At 40.6% G+C, this 25,179-nt stretch overlaps 1 protein-coding gene across 2 annotated transcripts; it reads right to left on the reverse strand.

Moving 5' to 3' along the window:
• Nucleotides 1-803: 803 nt before the first annotated feature.
• On the reverse strand, nt 804-15,745 carry LOC145913808 (protocadherin 18-like). 2 transcript variants are annotated; one of them, XM_083001568.1, is made up of 18 exons: nt 15,622-15,745; nt 9,412-9,552; nt 8,887-9,113; nt 8,470-8,641; nt 8,114-8,227; nt 7,770-7,903; nt 7,293-7,501; nt 6,839-6,984; nt 6,291-6,558; nt 5,492-5,669; nt 4,982-5,122; nt 4,429-4,602; nt 4,023-4,202; nt 3,407-3,598; nt 3,020-3,189; nt 2,469-2,731; nt 1,980-2,126; nt 804-1,611 (listed from the first exon to the last, which is right to left on the reverse strand). In XM_083001568.1, the coding sequence occupies exons 2-18, from the start codon at nt 9,530-9,532 to the stop codon at nt 941-943; spliced, it is 3,507 nt and encodes a 1,168-aa protein (XP_082857694.1). In that variant the 5' UTR covers nt 9,533-9,552; nt 15,622-15,745; the 3' UTR covers nt 804-940. The 2 variants fall into 2 exon arrangements, with proteins under 2 accessions (XP_082857694.1, XP_082857696.1); XM_083001570.1 differs by lacking the exon at nt 15,622-15,745 and adding an exon at nt 11,802-11,900.
• Nucleotides 15,746-25,179: the final 9,434 nt, after the last annotated feature.

The following is a 25,179-nucleotide window of genomic DNA, read 5'->3' on the forward strand; positions in this document are numbered from 1 at the left end:
TCTTTAACCATAAACTCTCCCCATGTTAGTCACTTTTGATTTGCATTGCAGTATGTTACTTGTAGCATTTGTTCACAAACTTTAAGGCTTAAGTTCGAAATTTGACGTAAAAACATGCCCTGGTAACCTTCGTGAGCGAGACTGCAAAAGTTCGCAGAAACCGCTGCAAAAAATCTTGTTTCGTTTGTTCCACCAACGATGATTGATTCCCAGTAAAGAGCCACTTTTTCTTGTGGAGCCAAGCTAAAATATAACGCCCTGTGTGCCTTTTCAGCCAGCAGAGTGTCTCATATCACCTGTCAGACAGAGACAATCAACCGGAAAGTTTAAGAGAAAAAATCAACACCACCACTTCAGGACTTTGGCACGCATTTTTCGGCGCGAACAAGATCCCCGACAGGTCATCCATGACGATCTGGAGATCACGTGTCGCGTTTGTAACCGTCACGCACTGTTACGCCCGCCTGATTGCCTGTTAATGATCTCTGCAAGCACCTTTTTGTTTTCGCTGAATCGGCTCTTCGGGTTTTTTCAACAAATTCTGACTAGGAACACCATTTTTAAGAGTCGCAATGGCATTTTGTGCTGGAGTTATTTTGGGATTCGGTGAGAATTGAACTTGGCCTTTGCAGGTCTGGATTCCGATTTCAAAGCAGGTTTCTATTTAAACAAGTACAGGAACTGGCGTGTGATAATGGTGAAATTAATAGTTCTGTGAAATTTCAAAACAAAAAATCACATTGACGCTGATCGCCAATCACTCTTTGGGAGTAATTTTGGACAGGTTCGCCTGTTAACGGTTTTCAGCTTTTATTGTAACAAATAAAGCAAATGCAACGGAAACGACATGCAAAAGCGGCAAATATCAAAATATCTGATTGCAACGACGCATTTATGGCTGTTGACATTAGCGAACCTTCAACAACTTAGAAACAAAGGCTTAAGTGTTCAAAAGCTTTTCTATGTTCTGAACAATTTCCTCGGTCTCCCGCATGCTCACATTTCCGTATGCATTAGATCGGTAATTCTGTTCGCTTGCCGCGGGAGATTGGACTCGAATTCTCGGCAAGCCGAACGCGGCGGCAGTTGACGATTCTGTGGAAAGCAGGTCCGCCGAGTGGCTCCTTGCAAGATTGTTCGTCGGGCGCTTGGGTGACGAAGGCGCTGAGCTTGGTGACATGGAGCCTGCGTCATCGGGTGCTACGTCACGGCGAACGACGCAATGGGTTTTGCGTTGCTGCTCTTCAAACGTTAACGCCGAAGCAGCCGGTGACGAAACACTAGATATCGGACTTAACCTTGACGTTGGTGTGTGGTGATCGAATGACGTCACTCTAGGTGTGACATCATGGTTGGGACGGGCCGGGTGGTAATAGTCATATGGGGGCGGTGCGCGGTTTGAGGCGATGACATTGGAATATATCGAACTTAGATCGGAGGCGGGGTATGCGAAGTATCGGATCGGAGTCGATTCGGGAATCGGTTCCAAGTCAACCTGCCTCTGCTGGTCCGGATAAGGCATGTGGTTATTCTGCGGTAGTGGACAGAGTTGGACGTATGTGGAGTTCTTGTTGTCAATGAAGGCTGGACTGCTGTACGGATTGACTGGAGCTGGAAAAATTCAAATACGTCAATAATAATTGGGTAAAATAAAGTGGTCCTAAATAAGGATGACATGGTATGACGTACAGTGGTAAGCATCTTTCACGTAATACATTATGAAAACGAACTGGTGGTCAAACTGTCTCAACGATTCGCTTATTTCAGACAGAGGAAATCTTAAATGTTTACAGTTGGGCCAACAATGCATGCATGCAAAGACTAAAAGGCAAATATAATTATAACAGTCAATAATTTAAAACATTTAAAAGTTTCAGATTGAAGTCTGCTGGTATATTGTAAACATTGAAAAATCGTTTGCGCCAGCACTGGAAACTTCCGTTGCGATTGTCTCAAATGTAACTGCGGTGTTTGCTTACCACGTGGTGTTGGGGGCATCCAACAGGCGTCGCTATGTCCATATTTTAAACACATGTCGGTACAACGTCTCGAAAGACGATTGGTCGGTGTGTTTGTTACGTCACTCCTCGAGCTCAAATGAGAGTTGGATCGGAGTCGTGGATATTCTGAAAAAAAATTTAAGATCGTTGGCAAAAGGTCTTTTGTGAACAGACAGGCCAGTCAGTATTCGTTTATGCGAACGCAGCTGTCTTGTGACATAAACAACTGAACGAACCCTATCTGTAGCCTAACGTTCGCGTTTGTTGCGTGATTTTAATCAAACTCGTTCGCACAGGAAAAACAGGAGATTTTTGAAGCAACAAGCCTCAGGTTCGTTTTTTATTAAACAAGAATTATTAAAGAAGTCCTTTGAGGGTTTTGTTTTACAATTTCTTCCATGAAGATTTCTCAAGAATGCTTTGAAAATGTCTATTTTCAAGTACAGAGGATTAAAACTTTGTTCAAACCTTGTTCGTATGTGACTTCAAGACTGGCAACATCCGGGTCACTGTCACCCCGCCCACTATCGCCATCGTGCGACGAAGCTGTGAGAAGATGAGGGACTGACTTGTACTTGTCCGGTACAACTAGACGGCCTGAAGCATTGCTACACTGCGAGTTGCCTCGGCCAAGACTTCGAGTAGATGTCCTGAACTGCCTCGTCATCATTGCGTCATGCCTGGATGTGTTGGTGACGTCAGTGTTGGACGCAGTACGAACTGAGTCGTTTCTGCATTGGCAAAAAGAAGCGTTAAAAGTAAATTAACCAGCAGTCAACATCATTAGAAGGATTATTATTGAATTGATTACAAGTTTGGGGGAAGCTATAAATGTTAAGTTTTTTAAAGTTAACAAAACGCACAAAAGTACAGCAAGAAGTATTTTGAGTTATTCCTTAACTTATGACTTGAGGCAAGACGAAAAGATATTATGGTACACTATTTAAATGTGACACCTGTTGTTTTGACTTGTTTCAGCTTAATGAGGAAATGTAATCAGCCTTTGCTACATAATTTACCTGGTCTGATTTCCGTCTTCCCAAAGTTTGCTGGTTTCCTTCATGCTCGGTGATTCCTCGGATACTGTTCGTCTCGCTTCGATGGGTTTTTGCTTAAGGCTGCTCACTGAAGCGCGACTCCACTCACTGTCCTCTTGCGACACCTTATGGCAAACGTACGTGCGCGATTGCTGTGGAATAGTTTGCTCATTATGACATGTTTTCTACACTTGTCTAAAGAAATCTTGTTTTTACGAAATACAAATTTGTGTGGGTTTAAATGCAAAACAGAATTTTTTCCATATTTTTTTTTCCCTAAATGAATATTATTTTTTAAACGCCCTTTTTCGTTCAACTGGCAAATATACAAAAGATATACTTTGTATCAAATGAATTCACTTTCAATACCTTGCTCGTCTTTCTGCATCTCATGAAGATGACCACAACCACAACTGTTATCAGAACCAGTGACGTCGCAAGAACAATGATGATTATGACGTGCGAAATCCCCCCAGCCGAAGTTGGTAACACGTCACTATCCGTGACTATGACGTAGAAGTGACGTGAGCTTGTTAAGGGTTCCGCGTCAGAGTCGCTCGCCTGTAAAAATATTTTACTGTAATAATGCGAAAATAACTTTCCTATGATTTAAAATTCCTGTTTTTTTCAATTGGTTTTATAAAGTGGTAAGGGTTATATTTAATACTCGACCTGTTAACTTAACTGAAGATAAAACAGTCTGGGATGTTCAGAATGACGAAAGAGTTTTAAGATAGTGGAAAAAGATATACAAGAACATATAGGTACTGTATAAAGTACAGCCTTCCATCATATTCAAATTTCAAATTTTTATATTGAAACTTGTCCTCGTTTAAAAAGTATTATCAGACCGATGCAATGCAGCAGGGTCGAACCATCTCGACATTTTGTGACGGAGGTCTGACAGTATTTTAAATATTTAAATACAACATAATTGGATATCCACTATACATGTCACGTGGTGGTAAAATGGGACAGCACTTACCTCAACCGTTATGAAATACGATCCAAGGAAAGTTTTAAGTGCCGGTGACGTCATGTTGAGACGAAGATTTCCCGTTTTTGAATCGAGAAGAAACAATGACGTAAATTCGCCACTGTCGCCGCTAACAGACGCTAGAGAGTACTTTACTTCACCACTCGCCCCTACGTCATTATCGATTGCCTGAAAAAGTAAGTGTGTATGTTTGTGTAATGTTTTGCAGAAACAGTTGTTTAGTCAATGAAAAAACATTAACATGCTTATGATTAGAATGTTTGACAAAACAGTTTTGCGCCGAAAGTAACTTCAAATGATTATTTTTGTGAATTAAGTAAATGAACAATTAAAAAAACAAAATGAAAAAAACAATTGTAAAGTTTTTAGGGATTCAATCAATCTTGGTATATACCTGTATACGAAGAATAATGTCATCGCGAAGAATGGTTGCGTAATAAGACTTGTTGTCTTCGGGAGGGTTGGTGAACAACGGTTGGTTGTCGTTGACGTCATCAACGTAAATGGTTAGTTTGGTGGTGTTGGACAAAATCTTCGGATGGCCTGCATCTTTTGCTTCGATTATCAACTAAATACATAGAACTAACGTGAAGAAACTACTTTCCAGTTAAATTATTTGGGTATTGAAAAGTCTGCAGATTTAAGTCACTGAAAAAACTGACTGAAAATGTTTGAAAGGAAAACCAATGTTGTTACGGTCCTGGTGGATTATTATAAGGTTGATAAGGTACTTTACTGGTGATGAACGCAGTTTTGATCGTAATGTTCGTGAACTGTACATAATTCCACATTGGGACCACACTATGGACACGGTTTCCTTTTCCAAACTTAGTTTCGTTTTTTTCTTTCAGACAATAGACACTTAGTTTGCTCAGAACTAATGAATATCACCTTATAACATAGGATTCAAAACCATTTTAACGCAGCAAACGTTTATCGCAATTTACCTCGAAAACTTCCACCTGTTCTCTGTCTAGAGGGCGCACAAGTGTCAATCTTCCAGTATGTGGTTCGATCGCGAATGTTCCATCACCATCGAGGATTGAGTACATGACGTCACCGTTTGTAGACGTCACAACCTGTCCGTTCTATAAACAACGAAAGGTTAAATCACCATTAATACCGAAACTGACAAAAGCCTGCAATCTGGATATCCTAACTTTTGATGTTGTTGATCTTGTTTGTTTTTTTTTATTTGTTTTTTTTTAACAAGCACAGTATTGTCATTAACCGGAACGTTCCGATGAAAGAATTCTTGCCGGTACGCCGTTATGATAAGCATTTTAACGGCTGGAGTGTCCCAAATAGTTATGAGAAACTTAAATTAAAACAAATTTATTCACTATTTTAAGAAATTTTACTCGTATACGAAAAGATAACGTTTTTCTTCCTTTTTTAAAATTTGTTAATATTTTTTTTTTATTTTCAAAACTTTTAACTAACGTTAAAACATTCACCTCGTTTCGTGTAGAGGAGGGGAGATTCTTCGCGTCGCCGTCACTCGCTTGAAAAGTGGTGACGAATTTTGGAACCTGAGCGTCTTCGTTCAAACGAAATGTGACTTCCGACTCAACGAACACTGGTGCGTTGTCGTTAACATCGAGAACAACCAACTCCAAACTGGCGTTCGAACAACTGCGAAAAAACAAGTGTTGTTCATACTCTGAATTCACCGCCTCTACGTAGAAGCGTGTAGCATAGAAGCTTGTGAAGTTTAATAAGCATTATATACTTTAATAATCTGTCTTTCTGGCACAATTAACGTGACTTTATTGTGTAAGCTGCAGACAGATGGCCACTGTTTCGACCTAAAAGGTCTCATCAGTGCAGCTGGTGTGACTATCAGACGACTTTGCTGACCAAACGCCAAGCAAAGACTTCCACTTTGTGGTGACTATACAATCACCGTCATGACTTTTATTGTCTGACGTTTCACCTGATATTCAGCTAGGCTTCATCAGCGTAAAGGTGAATTGTGCCAGAAGAACAGACCGTTAAAATATAATAGGCAGCAACAGCAACAAAATATTAGGCATTGTATGTTTTAGTTTCAAGAGTTTACGTTGTCGGATTCTGCTGTTAGTTTTGTTGACAACAAAGACTTGGTAACGGATTTAAACAGCATAAAATTCCAGTTCGTTTGTCTTACAAGGCGTTCGCCAGAAACAGAAAACAACGCACTGCAAACTAACAATTTACTTTATACGAGGATTCACACAAAAACCCAATGGGTTGAAATGTTTTTTTTTTACTCACAGCTTCGGCATCCCGTTATCGCACGCTTTCAACACGATCACATATAGCCCTTCCTCCTCTCTATCCAAAGTAGTTGCGATGCCAAGGAGACCCGCAGTGTCCAGTTGAAACCTTTCCTTCCAAAACTCCCCCAAGTGGGCGTCTGTATCGCTAGAAGACGATACCGAATCGATTTCGATTGTGACATCAGCGTTGCGACCCAGATCGGCGTCACTAACTGTGACGTAAGCGAAGGCGGTGTCGGGGGTCGCATCTTCACTGATGTAAGCTTAAAAAGAAACAAAAAAACACTTGAAATCTGGGTTCAAGTTAAACTAATACAGCAACAAGGTAAACTTCATTTCCTATTTTGAATTAAACATCTCATTGGTTAACAGTGTTAGATAGCATCTGAAAACTGGATTTAGAATCAGGTTATATCAAAAAAATTAAAAGAATTGCTGTCTTTGCAAGGACAAAACAGATAGTTCCCAGCTCCTAAAGTTTGATATTTTTACAAACTACACACAGAATATATATCTGCACGTGGTTTCCATTGGTTAACTTACCAGTGGTTCCCTCTCCTGGGGGAATGAGACTGATCATGATCTTTGGGTGGTTGTCGTTTACATCCTTGACATGAAACACAAGCCAAGTTCCTCCCATTTGCTGATTGGTCGAACTGGAGTCACGTGCTTCGATTCCGATGCGAATTCTGTGATCATATTCAAATAATGCATATAACTGTATTGGGAATATAGGAATCTAAATATCGTCTGTTTAGGAGTATTTGTTTAAGAAATACTTTCAGTTGCTGCCAATTTTCAAACATCAATTACGCGTCTTCGTCAAAACTTTTTCTATTTGGTATATTCAATATGCCGGCAACACGATCAAAAGTGAACAACAGTAGAAACAACTCTTCAAGGGAGTGCGCAGATAATCAGTAAAAGACACAACCGGATTTTGTTGGCACATTATCACAAAATATTTTGCTAAAACAAAGCTTGTTTCAAAACCTACCCGTCATGCTTTTCTCTGTCCAACTTCTGTTTCAAAATCACTTGACCAGTTTTGGCATCGACACCCACTAGGTGTCGCGCCAGAGGTTTGTTCCGACTGGACAGGGAGTACCGTAGAGTGCCCCATGGTCCTGTGTCGGCGTCGTAGGCCCTCACACGGGTTATGACCTCACCAGATGGAATGTTCTCATTCAGTACCACCGAATATTCCTGCGGATCCAAAAGGAATTTTTTAAGTATACCGGATTCGAAATCTGACATGGGAGCGTTTATAAAAATGGCTATGATTGCACCGTTCTACGATTTTTTGCCGACACTGCAATGTATGTTTTTAAGGACTCATCCTGCATTGTTCGTAACCATGTTGTAACCATACGCAACGAACCAATGCTATTATCGCTACTTTTCTGTCGGAATTTACTTTATATCCCAATTAGTTTTAAGTTTTAACCTGCGGTAAGTTATAATATCGACTCACCTGTTTTTCGAACGTTGGTTTGTTGTCGTTTTCGTCGACGATCTTAACGCGAATCGGCACACGAGTTGCACGTTTGGGAAATCCCCCGTCTTTGGCGGTGAGTTGGAGCCGAACCAACGAGGAGCTTTCGAAATCTGCCAAAGATGAACGTACAGATATATGCTCACAGTAAACTAATATTTGGTAAATTACCCAGGTAAAGTATAGTTAACCCAAAAAGCTTTGGAAATAAACAACACCCCAAATATGCTGGGTTTCCCTACAAACATAGGCGAAGATTTGGAATCATTTCAACCCAAACCGATTTACAATGTTCTCTGTTTATAAATTTTAGATTTTCTTACCAAGGTGGTTTTTCACGACCAACTGCAGATGTTGGGAGCCCATGTCGTCTCTAAATTGTTCCACGGCGAAAAATCCGTTACGGTTGATTGAATACGTAATGCGGGAGTTGTTGCCTGGCAAAAAAATTGAACGATATTAAATTTTACAATATACCATTAGACCACTCAGTTACGAGTTATCGCCAATTTAACTCGGTGCAACAATATTAATAAATACAACTCGAATAACCTTGAAGGTTTTATCGGTGTCCATGCCATTAAATCTTTGCAAACAAAACGATTAGATTTACTCGAATATGGAAATCGTCGTTTCGTCATTCAAATTACTACAACATATCGGAATGATATGGAAATACCTTGGTCATCATCGCTGGCAAGGAATCGATCCAAACTAATAATGTCGCCCAAACTTGCAGACTCCGATTTGTTCACTGTAATGGAACGCACAGGAAATATCGGGTCATTGTCGTTGACGTCATCAAATATGACGTCGAGATCGAGCATTTTCTGTTCTCCAGTAACAAAAATCTGTACAAAATTGAAACAGAGAGATTAAAACATTTTTATTGAAACCAGTTTTCTTTCAGCTTTAGATGTGAGTGCGTAGTTTTTACCACAAGATATCTCATGTACAAAAGAAGGGGGAAACATTAGCCTAAAATTAAGCTTTCCGTTTTTCGTAATTAACTTTTTAATCGGCTCAATTTTTCATGAAATTACGTACAAACGGGAATCTCTGTTTTCAAAAATCATTGCTGGACACCGAAACCCACCTGAGCCCGAACAATGCATTTCTCCGCATCGCCACAAATTCTCTCCCTGTCCACGCGGTGGCGCAGTGTGATTGCGCCTGTGTTTTCACCCACAGCTATCCACTTGCGGTCCTGTTGAGCGCCAGTGGAGGACGACGAGGCGAGGAGGTATTGACCAAGTACTTGATATTGTGTATCAGATGATGGGATTAAGTTCAACAGTGCCGCAACATCGCCGATTGGGTGACCTGTGGAAAATGATTTTAGCTTTCAAGGTCATCTAAAACCTTACAAACTTCAGTCCCGTCTACGGTCATGCTAACATATGGGAACTGATTGGCGCTGTTCTTTTATTCGAATGCAAATGTACATCCATTGAATGAGAATTTTTTTTTCTAATATAATTGTTTGTTTTTTTCATTCCCCGCTACGTTCATTTGGTATGACAGGTTTTTTTACGATTTAAAGAAAATTTCCATATAATTTATTTAGCAAAATAACCAAAATATTCCCCTTGCAGCTTTTACAATGTTAAACACAATTTACCCAATGACGATTCTTCTCTCAAATGAACCGTCTTTCTCGTCGCTCCAACAACGTGCCATGACGTCATCAGGCATAACGTCACGATCGAGGCGACGAAGGCGCCAGGAACGATATTTCGCATCGTTTGGCGATTTCTATTGCCTGAACAAAGACAAAACTCCTGTCAGAATTTGGTACGTTTGTTGCAAAACTTAAATATATTTTGATAAGTAGCTGAAAACAAAAGTTAAACGCATTCGTCAGAGTGGCCAAATATCAAATGATTTAATTAACAATGGCGACAAATATTTTGCTTTCTTACAAAACATTCTTCATGGGTATTTTCACCCATTCGCAATCCCTGCTACACAACATCGTCTCTAATTTAAATTAAATTAAGTAAAGTTTTGCTAAAAAAATGACAAAGAAGTTCAGTAACTTATACACTTTCACAGTTCTGCTCCAACCAAGACCTTAACCGGTCCCAAAACTGAACCCATTTAAAAACCCGGTCCAAAAACCAAATCTCCAACAACCGATGCACAATCACGCACTGCGGCTGAACGCCATGTTTGCACAAGCAATTTTACGACCGTGAACCCGTCGGAACGTGTGCCAGAGTGAAGGGGTTTTACTACAGAGGGGATCGTTGGGTTGGTGGGAAGCTGTACCCACAACACACGTTAGGCTTGGGTTTAAACAAACGCACATTCAAAACGCCTTGGAACTGAAGAAGCGCGGTTTTAAGGTGAGGCTGTATGGGTCAACAGGCGGTTGAATCACGTTAAAAGGAGAAACACTGCGTTGCAATTGGTTCGGCAGATTTTAAACCAGAAGATTGATCGCTACAGTTTAAAGTGCTTGGAGTTAAGGTATGTAATGTGGGAAACCCAATGTAAACGCGGCAAAAGGAAAAGGAAATTTCATGATATTAACACTTTAAACTTGCATTGCAATAATATCCAGCGCTTTTGCCAATGGAACTGAAACAAGAAGTGGTTTCTGTTTCCCAGTGTAGAATTCTAAACGTTTCCTGTGCGGTAACAAGATAGCAAAACACTACCCACTCCACACGATACAGTTTACACCAACGCCAACGACATTTGGACACCACGGTAGGGTTTAAAACGTGCCATAATGCAGCTGCCCCTTTCTCAACACAGTTAGCTCGCAAAAAGTCATGTCCCATGACCGGCACGCTTCTTTATTTCAATTGTCCCGAACACTGCGACCACTTGAGATTCCAGCGTCCCTGTAATGGGTGGTTTTGGTAAAAGAAGCTTGTGGAACTGGTGGAGGGATCTGATACATCTGACAACAGAAGATTGAAGGATGTTCTTCCTGTGTCTGTTAACACTTACTTAGTTTGTCCAAGTGTTTCTGTGGCAGGTGTCGCGAATGTGCGTTTTGTACGCCGAGGTTTAAAGCACTGGCTTGGAAAATAGCCTAAATTATGGAAAACAAATATGAAACGTCTGTTGAATAAAATCCTCCTATTTTTTTGCAATGAAAGTTTACTTAAATTTGATTCCTTATTTTCAAATCCACTAAGAAGATTTGTTGTTGATCATTAAACCAGAAATTTGTCCGTCAAACCAACATGAGGTAAAGGACTTGCAAAACAATTCTGTAGTATGTTGGGCGGTTACTGCTATCCAACCAAACGTCCCTGAGATTTAAAAATTGATAAACATGAAAGATTACGCACAGATACGACTTTTGCAACACAACAAAACAAACGCAATGAACCAGTTTCCACCTGAGATCGGTATCACACAATCACAACGATTAATCTCACGATAACCAATCGAATTGAGTCGTTTCCGAACCATTCGGCTGTTTCCTCAGAATCTCAAAACATTTGCTTTTAGTTTGTTGGCTTTGGTCGCGCGATAAAGCGACCCCTATTTCACGCCTACTGCCGGTAATCCATATTTGTTATATCGCAGTGTCCCGGATTAACAGAATCGCATTTCACCGACACGGATTTGGTTGAGGTCGGTGGACAAGGTCATAATCTGTTTCGGTTGTTATTGATTTTTAGATCAATGGGCGGATCTGATATTGGGTTCAAAAAATTAAAACGGTCATTGGGAAGTAATACGGATAAATAAGGATTTACTGGGTTTTAATGTAGGGAGGGGAATGGATGTACTTCGGTGAGGATTTATGCGATGATCGATTAGATACTTGACAGACAGAATTAAGCAGTAAAATATTTGAATTCTTGACGTACACGATTTAAAAGCAACAAGTGACACAAGATTAACACTGGGAACCGGTATTTATATGTATTCTGGCGTCACCCATAGGAGGTTGCTATATATATTGTGAATATGCCATTGTCCAAGCAATAACTTGTATAACTATTGAAACGTGCTCAAAATAGAAAGAATTTATTTTACGCCAACCTTGCTGTTCGGCCACTTCGCTTCAACCCACTCAAACATATCATGTTCCCGTAACTACGCTGCGGGCTTTCGGGATCGTTGAGAGCAGTTCCTTGCAGCTAAAAAACGTCGTTTTGTGTTGAACGCTTAAGATTAGCTACAGAGATAGTCGCCCGATAAGAAATACGCTGGAGTCTTACCCCGTCATTTCTACGAATTATGCTTGTCGGTGATAGAAAGGCGATGATTTCGAGGTGCGCAATACAAAGGTGAATTTTGACAACTTATAATCCTACGATCGTTGCACGAAATCCGATTATGCGCCAAGTCGGCTTGTTTTGAAGCTTGTAAGGGCGACAGTCGGTAATTAGGGAACTGACTTTGCCACTTTTCTGCTAATCAGCTGTAAAGAACGTGTAATTAACCCCAACCTGCAAGGCGTAATTGTCGGCAAACCTGTAAAACTGTCTTGGAAGGTTATGAAGTTTACTGTCATGGGTCTTGAAACGGTCTTGACAAATCCTTAAAAAAGCGTAAACTTCAAGGCGACAACTGAATTCTAACTGGGTTTAATCCACTAAAAGGTCCCACAGCCCAGTTTTTTGTTTAAGTGTTAGAAGCATTGTTTACATGCTGACATTTCCACCAAAAATTCAGGCCCAATGAAGAATTCATGGGAGAAGAATTATGGGCGCCTCAACTTTCAAGTGTTTTATAATAAAGTAGATTAGATCGAAAACGGAAAGGTCGAAACAGTCTGCAAGTCTATTAAAGTGGGTTTAATTTCTACATTAATATTGACGCGCATAAACTTCCAAACCTGACACGCGGTGGGAATAATAAAGAGGCCGCGTTGGCTGCATCAGTGCAATGAAGGCTTACTTTACAATTCAGGCGCAATATTTTATGCGTTGGACGCGAAACACTGGCCTCCATTTCATCTTCTCACTTTGCATTATTCATAAACTCTGGTGGTAAAACAGGAGAGCGGGATAATGCGCCAAGCGCTGCGGTTAAAACCGCTAACTTTGAAATTTGTATTGGAAAAGACGTTCATGAAGCAAATAAGCTCTGGCGAACATCAACAAGCTTAATCATTACCGAACCCCCCTTAAGCAAACAACAGTTTGTGTGATCGCCCTAGCTTTTTAAAATGATATAATTCCACACAGAATACATTTTACTTGCTATATTATAAATATATTTTTGTAGATTTTGTGTTTTACTTAGGTGACAAGCCTGTACCTACAACATACAAGCGTGTTACCTGAGTAAAACACAAATTACGCGCTAGATCTTTTGTAAAACAAATTTGCAAAGTGTGCTTTTCGTGTGTCTTGACATTTTCAACTACACAGGTCGTGGCCAAGTCGGATGTGTGTGAATCAATATTTATGCCGAGTTTTGAAGATAACGTCACGAATCCAGCAGGTGGTCTTCGTGTTCAAAAGACCCACACAAACAAACGCCGCACTACTTGACTATACCCCGTAAAGGCGGAGATATAAACTAAAGATTCGGTCTAGTTCAGGTTAACATTTGCACTAGTTCACTTATTCGCGTGCAAGGATGAAATATTTCTCGTTTCGCGGAGCACCGCCGGTTCGAATATCCTTTTCCGACTCGGCGGAACGATGCAGCGGTCGTTATGGTTTATTGGCATCGATCAACTTTCTCTATAGAAGTCAGGAGTTATGTTCGCTTGCCAAAACTTCTGCGGCTTTACGCGTATCGGCATGTTGGCTTCCATCGAGTCAAGGAGTTGTGAGTTTGACTGGCAGTTTTATACCGACTCGTACACTTTGAGGGACCAATATCACTGGAGTCTACATAACTACATTGAAAAATGTCAGGTATATTTGGATTTACAAATGAACTGTGGAAAACGGTATCGAAACCAACCTCTTTAGTTTCAATCTTCTGGTTGAGCTAATATCAAAACGCGTATGTTCAAACATATTACAATTTAGGCCCAAATGAAGTAGCTTAACTGCATGATAGGATAGAGTATGTTTGGTTTAATTAACTTAAAGGTCTCCAACGTGCTGAAACGCCGTTCTTTTGGAACTTGTCGCGTATTCTTTGTTACATCGATAACAGACCTGGCAACATGTTTTCACCTTAATAGTTTGATGAGCATTAAAGGCAACAAGATGAAAGCAGAAATTGTCGGGGGAATGACCACGTGGTCGACCAAGCGACATCAAAATGACCAGCATAAAAATGTAACACAATCATTTGATGAGAATGACGAACAAGACGGAATCGGGTCGCGATGCTTCTACGGGCGTTGCGTCGGCGCGGAGAGCAGACATAATGACAGTCGTTAAATCATTCGACCCCTCCTTTGCCCGCTAATAGATATCGTAAAACATCAAAGGAATTATGACGAATGTTTCTTGCTACCCTTGTTCATACGTAAAAGTGCGAAAGGTGCTTAAACTTTAGCAACCACTACAACAGACTGATGCCACATTGTTTTGAGAGAAAATACAGCGCGTTGTAGTTACGAACATTGACAACAAAACGTTTCAGTTACCGTACGTTCTGCATAACAAGCTCATAGGGCAAGAAATATTACAATGCGTATAAATTATATTACGGCAACTTACACGTTTTCGTGGCTGTTTTAACAATGGATTCGCGAAGAACGAGTTAATGGCCGATCGATGGAAACACCAATGGTCCCACATGCAAGTGCATGTGTTATCGCCACGAATCCAATTAAGCTCACCGCGAAAAAGCGATAACAGTTTGTTTTCACTCCAAGTGGCTGCGCGTTTTAAAACACCGAGCAAAAAGCTTTCTCACGAAGTGGGGGAGTGAGTAGTTTCCCTACGAAGGACTGCCGACTCTTTCCAAGAACAACACAATTCAACAGTTCTCATTTCACAAGTAAGATTGGAACCACTTGCCAAAGCCCGGGCTTTCCTCTTAAGGGCTCTCAACAGCGCAAGAAAAGGCTACAATTAAAAAGTGCGGTACAGAAAAAGACTTGAGATCCGTTTTGAATACACACAAATATCTTCCCGAAAACATAACGATGCGCCTTCAAGGGCGTTGTAACGAAGGTGTGGGGTATTTGAACTTCTCTCTAGCGTTTCAAATGAGGCCCTTAAAAGTGTTGTCGAAACCAAGAGGCAAAAACGGTTATGCTTTGAAATATGTCCATGGATTTCACTGTTATGGCTACATTACTTATAAGGATCTATTGAAACCCTTTAAAATCCTCATTAAACACACATGTATATTACAGCCTATACGCTTTAAAGCACATTCGAGTATAAAATTTGTTGATGCAAAGACAAATCTGCTGGTGTTTCTAACCATAGCTTATAATGCATAGTTTAAATATGTAGGTATTACGTCATTTCAAACTAACAACAACCGTATGGTTCCGTGAGAATCTTAATGTTTCTAACCGCCCGATTCATGGAAACTTGAACAACAAATCAAAACAGAGCATTTGAAGGCATAGTAAACACGTCCCTAATATAAGCCTATGTTTGTTATTGGCACAAACGTCCCTAATTGTTCGATCCCACAGGAAACGCGATTACCTCTGTGTTTATATTTGTGGTTGAATCCCTTGTTTATGGAGGAGTTTTGGAAACAGAGACAGGAACAATTTAAAACGGCCCCTAACGGTTTAGGTTTATATAAGCAACGGACAACACAGATAATAACAACAGCAACGAAACGCCAAAAGTCATAAAATCTAATTTTGCAAAAAAGAATAATAACTTAACAAAAAGAATCTGTCTGGCAAAAAACTTGTTTTGCTTAAATATGGATTTCTGAACAAAGCAACACAAAATATTAAATGCTTTTCTCCACTTACCCTTATGTCGTGTAAATTTGGTGCTTCGTCGAAGAATTCACAATATTTCTCAATCGGATCTTGCAAAACTTAAACTTTCTTTAGTTCAGTGGAATTCTTTAACAGTTGCAACAAACTACGATCTGTTCAGGAAATTACGAATAAACATTAGATAAGTGCAAGCGATTATTTAGCGGCGCAAGGGGGCTCGCTCATAATGCTTGCAGTTGTGACCTCTAAACTGATTGGTCTCTTTTATGACTCACCGTTTCTTTGAGACGCCCACATACATTACACTTACTATTATTAGAGCTCGCTGTGATTTTCGTTAAATGTGATTGTATGCATGCAAATTATAGCGCAATTTTTGGTGCGAATTCAATCGAATTTTGTGGTCCTAAAAGTCTGTGATTGCAAAAAGCGGTTTAATTCGCTTCCGTTACTTCGATATCTTGTAATTTACAACATGGTTTTACGCTGCGACACCATCTTGCAATACCTCAATTGCACTGATCACTACCTAAACCGCCGAAACTAACATGTCCTGAAAAAAAAACAGTTCTACATACATATGTTGTCTATTTCCAACCGAAAAACACCTGCGATCCATTCATCCCGACCCATCATATATCACACTTTGATGTGCTATCGTTTACAAACAAATTGCCCCCAAATGTGCTGTGGTTTCAATAACATCTGTCCTATGTGTCAACAATCGAATACATATTTCATGCTTTCACGTTGGGCGTCCGGGGCCGACCCACAGCGTGCCATAATCCACATGGTGGTCATTCATAATTTACAGCCTATAGCTTGGTGCGTTCTCTTATGCTCGGTGTGTGTATAACCACCCCGACATGGATACCCTTAATTGAAACGTCATTCGTTCCAGGTAATTCATTAGGCGCTTGTCTTCATAAGTGTGATGCGTATCATGCGTGGCCGTGTTTACGTGACCCCTTTTGCTCGTTGCTGAATAACCCGAGCACATTTCTAAACCTGCAAAAAATGTCTTTGATTTTTAACCATGAATAAATATTATAATGTGGAATAATTAGACTGACATGGAAGCATAGGCATTATGCTATTTCTATTAAACACTTTACTGAAACATAAGGTCATTCCCAAGGCGAAACAAGAAAACTGTGACGTATTGACTATCAGCCGTCAACATGCACTCACGACATCAATCGAAATCATACTGTTTCGTTACACGGGCAGCAATATATCAAATGAAAGCAATATTCTCACAAACATAACGATTTTCACACAACACCGCTATATCTTTGCTGACAATCTTAGGGGTCTGCGCTGTTCGCTGCACGCAATTTATGCATTATTTAAACCGCACCAACAACTGCAGAACAGCAGCGGAGTTTACAAACAAAAACAAACTTGCTCAGATCTGTGTAGATAACGCGCGAGCAGGGAACGCGAAAACCTCATCGCGACGCTCGCGTCTTATTAGCCGGGGGTGCAGGCGTTGCGACCAAATCTACGCCCGCTGACAAACACACACAAAAGGGGAGGACAATTAAAAATCTACCGCCCGTTGTGTTGCACCTTGTTCTCTCCGTTCTCTGTGAGGGTGCGTCTGCCCTTTCTTGTCACTAATCCTACATGTGCTTTGCACAGATTTGCCAACGCTGTTTAGTGTTGACATTCTATGTTTAGCTCAAAAAGCTGGCGTTTTCGTCAAAGGCTGTTGCTTTGGCGCCATAATGTCGCGGGGTACACGCATGTACCAATCTTATTACCTTGTAATGTGGTTTGTGAATGCAAATAGCAGACCATTCATGTGACGCAAATACTCGGCGGCAAAAGGCCGGGACGAGTTCGTAACCAGACAAATTTATAATTGAAATATTTGTTTAAGATTTTTACAAAACATAACATGCAACTTTGCGGATCAAAAATGCACCAGAGTTACAACCGCATACACCTTCCAAGCACTAGGTTTCCTCTGGAATCACTCCCAGAAAAGCAAAAAAGATACCATGCATGTGTGATTTATACAGAAACCCGACGAGACAAACGTTTTAAAACGACCAATTTATTCCTCAGTGCAATTTCGCAGACTCAGGATACACTCGGCAACAACTTGAATCTCGAACACGACCAACACCTGCACTTTGTTCCAGACGAGCGCCCACGACGAGTGTGTGCCGTCTAAATTATAGCTTCAGATTTCGATAAAAAGCCCGTCGTCCAGCTGCCGGTCGGGTGCAATCTCGGGTATTTGTTTACTCGCCGCCGGCTTTTGGCGCGTTTTTTTCCGGGCAAGAGGAGTATATGAGACGGCTGGCGTTGGTGGCTCGGTTAGCTAACTTATATTTACCGCGGGCATATTACGAGCGATGGCAAATAAACCTTAGCTGGTAATGGTTAGTACAGAAAAATGGCTAGAAAAGGCAAGAAAAAGTACAAGTCTCGAAATAGCCTGAAACCTCACACAAAAACAGCCTGCATGTACAATAGCGCCATATGGGCAAATGCAATCTGATATGCAAACCCTTAGAATTAATGTAGTTGAAATGACCAGAAATTGCGGTTCTGTGAAATGGAGCCCACGCAATATCCGCTATGGGTCGGGAGTTCTCAATTACCGCACTCCGGTTATTGCGTCAAAACGCGCGAACCAAGCGTGAAACGTTTAATGGAAGTGTCGAATTCTGAACCTTGATTCACGACCGGGCAACGACGACACTTAATTTACGCGAAAAGCGACGTGGGTTTGTTGTTCTCAGTAAACGTTTACCAACTGCGTCGACACCACAGTGTAAAAACAAAAGTACAGGACTGACTATAAAACATCAATTCACGTGGATTAATAGCTCACAAAAACCGTTTGCTCCAAAATCGATGAAATCAGATTCAAACCAGTCAAATGATTTTAAACCACTCTAAACAACGACTAAAATTGCGCATCGGCATATATTCCAAACTTACTTGAATACAAAAGCAATGCCACTTTTGCAAAACTCCACCACACCTGGAGCCGACCGCAAACACAGTTGCTTCCACGTCGGCACACGACCTTGTCCTGTTTTCATTTCCATACTGTTTCCTCGCTAAGGAAATACGAATGTGCCACGAAGGTATTTCGACGTGCGACGTTGATTGGCGTTGGATGTTTTTGTTTCTCAGCGCTTAAACCGGATTGCTTCAGGGATTTTGAATACGTAAACGACCTTGGTTTCTAACGTTGCGTGAAATACAGAACTTACCGTGGCGTGGTTTGAACACAGCGCTATAAATAATTACATTGAAAATGTTGTTTTAATAGGAAATGAATAAATTTTACACACAGCCTTATGCCTTTCATAATACTTTCGTGTTCGTTGACACGCAAGCAAGCCAGAGACATACACAGTACAATCAATAGTTCTTATGCTTTCGCATTAACGTCTGCTCCGGGCACGAAAGAATTATTAAAGACATAAGACCGTGCGTAAAATATATTTATTTTCCGATTTACAACGTGATTACATATAGATTAAAGAAGTTTTTAATCTTGCTTGCGTGTTTTTTGCTACTGCTTGACTGTTTGGTTCTTTATCATTGTTTTAAACAAGTTTGATACACGCGATATTTCAGTGGAGCTTTAACTAATGAATTCTATGGTTACATCTTATCCACCCAAACATGTTCACCATATTAATTTTTTACAATGTTAAAGTCAGGTTTGTGAAAAACATCAAGCAAATGTTCGTGTCAACGTCGAGAAAACAATGCATAACCTTTCCAATGCTTTCACACACGACTTCGTCGGCCTACAATGATAATCGCCCACAATACTCTATGTGTATTACACCCACAATCCTAAAGATTATCCTATCGTTTAATCGAGTTATCTGCCATTAAACACATTACCGGTCCAAATTATTAAGGTCGATCCCTCGTCCCTTTACTATGCCCGTAATCCGGAACTGGCGAAAGCACTCGGTCCCATGCGACCAATTGAGAGCGGCCTATCGTTACTGTAGACCAACACCAACATTGTACATCAGAAACAAGAGCGGATACATTTAGGCTGAGGGTTTTAACTGCTGCTAATCTAAAAGTTAGGCGTCTAAAAAGTATGGTATGAATTATTCAACCGCCGACGTATATTCCGACAACAAAATATTGACGTTACTAATATCACGTAAATTAGTTACTATCCCCAAAATCGAAGTGCGAGATCATTCGGTAGCTAACTAGTTACAACTGCTGAGAATTATTTAGCCGTATTTGACACAAAAATTTTAGCATTATTTTTCACAATTGCTTTTTAATTCTAAGTATTCTAAATAAGTGCAACGCTATAACAATCCAAATTTGGCAACAAATTGCACAAAGGTTTACTGTTAGATGCCGCTAGCTTCTTCAGTCCAAACGTAAAGTCCTGTTTGAGAGCAAAAAAAAATTGCTTCACTGCAATCATCCCTCTACCCTCGGCACAACTACCTGTCAGAACTCGCGACAAACCTCACTAACAACAGTAGAGACGCGAGAAAAACAAGTTCTGGCGCACCTCGCTCGAACTGCCGACCTTCCTCTGCGCTCATCTCTACACTTCGCTCTCTGAGACTTCGGTCCTTTTTCTCTTCGCGCCACAATCTCAAGGGGTTTCCCCTGTTCGAATGCGCAGGACGGTCGCGGTGCAAAAAATGAGCTCGATACGCGATGAGAATTATTGACTTTAGACAACAGATATAACGGCTTTTAATACGGGACGCCCTGACACGAGAGTCTGAACAAAACAGAATGGAAAGAGTTCCAGAAATGCATGTAAATATAAACATTAATGCTTCGTGCCCTTCAATTGAATAATGCCACCGTACGTAAGTAATTGATAAATGGAATCTTACGTAAGTAAATTCCTGCAACTTTGCCTTTACACAAAATACTGCAGTTCGAAACACAAATATAGGCTACAAGTTTTACACGAAAACATAATATCCGTTCTTCCATTAGGCAAAAAAAGCTTCTTAATCTGACATTTTTTGCAAATTGCCCTGAAAATACCAGCACTAAAACTAACTCCTTCACCAAAAAATTACTACCAACATAAACCCCTTTCAACAAACTTAATGCAGCTGCTCAGTAAGTGGCGACATTTAAACGACTACAAGAAACCCACAAACTTCCGTGGCCAATTGTTCGGCGACACGGTCCATTGTGTACGTCACAATAGGTTTGGTGAGCGAACAACGCGGGCATTTTGTCACCTTGAAGTTGCAAAAAGCAAACGGCCGTTCGATTTCACAAGAACTTGCCAGACAGAGTAATTAGTTTAAATAAGACGAAGTGTTAAAGACGCTTTTGAAGGCGGCTTGTTCTTATCATGTTAGCCTTTTGTATCGACCAATTAAAAACCTAATTTGAACCAATTGTATGATAACCAAGCATTTTTTTTATGTGGAAGCACCACTTTTTTACAACCTACCTGTACGACTGTCATTTCATGCCAGTTTTCAGTTCAGGTATCCAAAATTAATCACAAGAGTCCGCTGGTGCCGGCATGTTTTTAACTAGAGAAATTGCCCGAGATATATTTTCCGCATGTAAGCAGCATCCTACTGGAAATACTTCAACATTTAAATTATGTTAATGGTCACGTGATATGTCAAATACTAAGAACTAGATACGAAAATAAACGTCATAATGCAGCCATTATCTGACGTCAGAATGAAAATTGACAGAAACATCGATTGTGAAAAATTTTGATGCAAAATTTCAAATACTTTTGCCAGCAAATTTGTGAGTAATAATAGCAGCTTTTAACCAGCATGTGAACATTTCCTTCGAATTCCCACGCAAATACACAACCACTTAACCTAACACTAAAATGATTCGCATATTTTTAGTAAGCAGCTCCTTGACCCGAGCAAAAGCCAACAGATAACCGGGGGTATTTGAACAAATTCGTCCGGCGCAGATGCTGATAATTCCCGCGCCGTCTCCGCCCTTTAGTCGTGTGAGATATTTCACACCCTAACAAATGACTGTGGAAAAAGCAAACAAATTGTCCCTCTCCCCTAATCAGATTTACTTTTTCAAGGGCGGATGCACGACCCCGACTGGCAGGTTGTATTCTGACGTCACTAATCCAGCTTATTACGACACAAGGGCGTTTACCGGCGCTGGGCGTGGGTTTTTTGGGCTGATCTTTTCGGAATTTAATAAGCGAGCGTGCCACGATGGCCTGTTTATTTAATTTCACCGTATGATTGAAAATTAGATTTAAGTAAGTCTGTGTCCTTTCCGCTTAACAGCAGAAGGCAAAGCTATGTGAAAACACTGAACGGGATTTTGAAGCCATAGCTATACAATGAAAATAAAGGAACCCCAAATTGGCAAATAAATACTATTCAGTACAAAACCGTATTGAATTACGTGGTACATTTGATTTTTATTCAAGAGTTTGATCCGAAACATTTTAACCACAGATCGCATCCTGTGTCCATTATTCAGTGCTGTCTGCAGGTTACTTAATTGTTACGTCAACTTGACCTGTAATGACCTCAACGCAACCGCCAACCACTCAGCGCCTTGCAGTTCGTGACCCTTGTGTGATTGTGACGTGACAGGCAGCATTGTGACGTTTGAACAGACGAGCAGGTGATGTTCGGTGTTCAATTGTGCGGTAAGGCTGGGGTTCCGAACAAGATTATCCCCCAAAACTGGTTAATTTTTGTGAGGTTGGGTTTGGGTTGCTGCGGGGATTTGTACTAAACATGATGGATTGGTAAAAAGGATTGGGATGTTCTCAAAGCACGCTGCGAATGCTAACCGATCACGGTAAACAGGTTGGCTGTGCAACAACAACTTAAAAATTGCTTTGGCGGTGAAAAAATACAACAGCAAGAAAGTGATTTAAAAATTCACTTCACGATTTAACAAATTTTTGATGTTGTTTGTTGTTTTTTAAACGGAATGAAAGAAAACAGACAAAGAATCAAATTTAGATAAATGGAAGAAAAAACGTCGATATACCCTGTTCAAAAACTTCCCTATAAACGCTCCGAGACTGATTTTTCGTGTTTGTAGGAAATACAGGTGTATTTGTGTGTTATCCTGTCACCACAAACCAATTACAAGCCTTGCGAATCAAAGCGTCACCTTCTGTCCGAGTCGTCGAACTTATTTTGAACACAAAAAATCAAACCCCGGCCTCAAAGCTGATGAAGCTACATTGTGACGCGACAAGGGGGAAATGTTTTTGTTTAGCAACGGTTGCCAGGGGAGCGTGTAAAATGCCGTCTCCGGCACGTGACTTCACGCCCCGTTGATTCTGCAAAACAGGGCAGGCGGATGCGGTTCCTTGCACCTGTGAAGTGGCGATGGAAGCAGAACGGTATCAAGAAACTTGCCACTGTTGGTTTGGAACGGAGTCGCGCGTTTTTCTTTCCGCCCATTGTTTTGCAACAAACGCTGTTTGTTGTTTTCCGAATTCGAATTTGAAATTTTCTGGTGCGAAACGGATTGACCTGCGCTGCAGGTGTGATATTGTGGCTGATATTATGATTGATTGGAATTCGTTTTATTAAAATTCGCAACTCAATTTGGGCCAAGAATGGAAAGTATATTAACTTTGAAAACTTTTTCGAAACAATAGGATTTGTTGCGAAGCTTAAGATATTCCAGTTGTCTATAGCTAGTGCTAAAGCAATTGGACAACTCTGGCATTTATATTCAAAATAAGAACGAAGTTCAAAGAAGCTATGATGTAACTTGTTGCCGACGCCACCAGACATAATGTTCAGTCAATTCAAAGCTCTTCTGGTAAATGAAACTTTTTCGTATTTGGTTGTATGACGACCAGGACGTCGATGTTGAAATGCATTAAAGTCTTGGTATCTATCAATGTGCGTGTTTTTACAGGCGACAAGATGACCTAATGTTAGTAGACATAGGTCCTGTGTAGATCAATATACCGCATGGGAAATAGTGTTCGTTCAATAAAACTGTCTGGAACCTACGCTCGTATACGGAGCTTGGGTACAAATGACCATCAAAGCGGCCCCTATAAAAAATAGTGTACTGTAGATTAACGACGAACCAATCAGTCAACTTTCTACATAAGACGATTGCAAGCGTATTAGGGGAACATCAAAGGCCAATAGTCGTCTTAAGCGCAATCAATTGTCTACAGGTGAGATTAACCGGACTGGAAAGTGGCAACGCAAATATTGGGACCGACGGACGCCGGCACCTGATTAAAGTGGCGCAATTCCGGCAGTTTTCCTCTTTCGTTTGTTTCGCCGACGCCCCTTGTTCCCCATTGTTACCACACAATCAAAACTACAATTACGGCATTATGACAAACACAATAGTTCTTATTTCCGACGTTGGCTTTTGATTTTAGAAGATCGGCGCGCGAATTACGGATCGATTGTTGTTGTTCGATTCAAGAACAGATTTAGCGAGGCGACAAGCGATAATCGGATCGTTTACAACAAGCGAACAATAGTTAATAACTTACATAGAATCTTAAGGACGGAACACGACACGCATGACCGCGAATAAAGTTGGTCACGGTTGAAATCTCCCAATATCAAATTTCGACTGTCTTTATTTCAGGTATTTTGGTATGGGTTGGTGTGACGTCAGCTATTCAATGCCGAAACCAACAATTTCATTTGTCCAATCCGTCGGATATTTGTTTAATTATGCACACCGAATGAATTTGGTTATTTTTACAATAAGTCAGAATACAATCAACCCACATAATTCGTGATTCAGTTTTAAGTTTGACTTTTCGAATAAGGATTGTTGTTTTATTTGAACAAGGATATAACTTGCAACGTGCCGCTGTTTTTAACCGAAAACTTCACTTATCTTGTTATTTTGTATTCCTTAATTTGCGGGAACTCGTATAAAGCATCAAACCCCCTGTCAGTCGTGCTTCTCCGTACGCTTAGAGACGTGACAAGAAAAACTTTAACACGCACAGGAAACAAAGTAGAGACCGACTCGAAACCTCAGATAAGGATCTGAATCCATTAGTAAAGACTGACGACCCGATTAACCCATTGTAACCGACGTCGTCAATCCCTACGCAAACATATGGGTTGTAGGGCGTTGGGCTTCGACAGACGACGCCTTGTGTGGCGAGATTATACCACACTGAAACAGGCGACACGGGTTCTAGGCTGAAGTGGCTACCGTCGCGGGGTTATGGGTAATTTAGGGGGCTCGGGTAACCCTATGGATACAGGGCATGTTGTTGTTTTCGTTTGTTTTACGTTTCGAGTGCTTGTAATTGAGCCAACTTTAAAATGACCTATAAAAGAAAGGCCTGAAAAGCAGATGCTATTTAACAAATGAACTACAATTGTGTAAGCAATTTATAATAAGGAACAACGTAGCACGGTAAAATCGACGTTTCGCAAACTAAAATGAAGCAATATGTTGACTGGGATGTATAGTAGTTTATGGCCTTACTTTTAAAACTTATCCAAAATGAAAGCTGTGTAATTATCAATATATGGTCCCACGAATCCAATTTACGTAACTTTATATTTTTAAAATTAAACTTATCTTCCGATTACAAACCTTGGGTTTAATACAAAAGCTGCGTTATCACCAGGT

Source organism: Ascidia mentula, chromosome 9, assembly GCF_947561715.1.
Source record: "Ascidia mentula chromosome 9, kaAscMent1.1, whole genome shotgun sequence".
Lineage (NCBI taxonomy): Eukaryota > Metazoa > Chordata > Ascidiacea > Phlebobranchia > Ascidiidae > Ascidia > Ascidia mentula.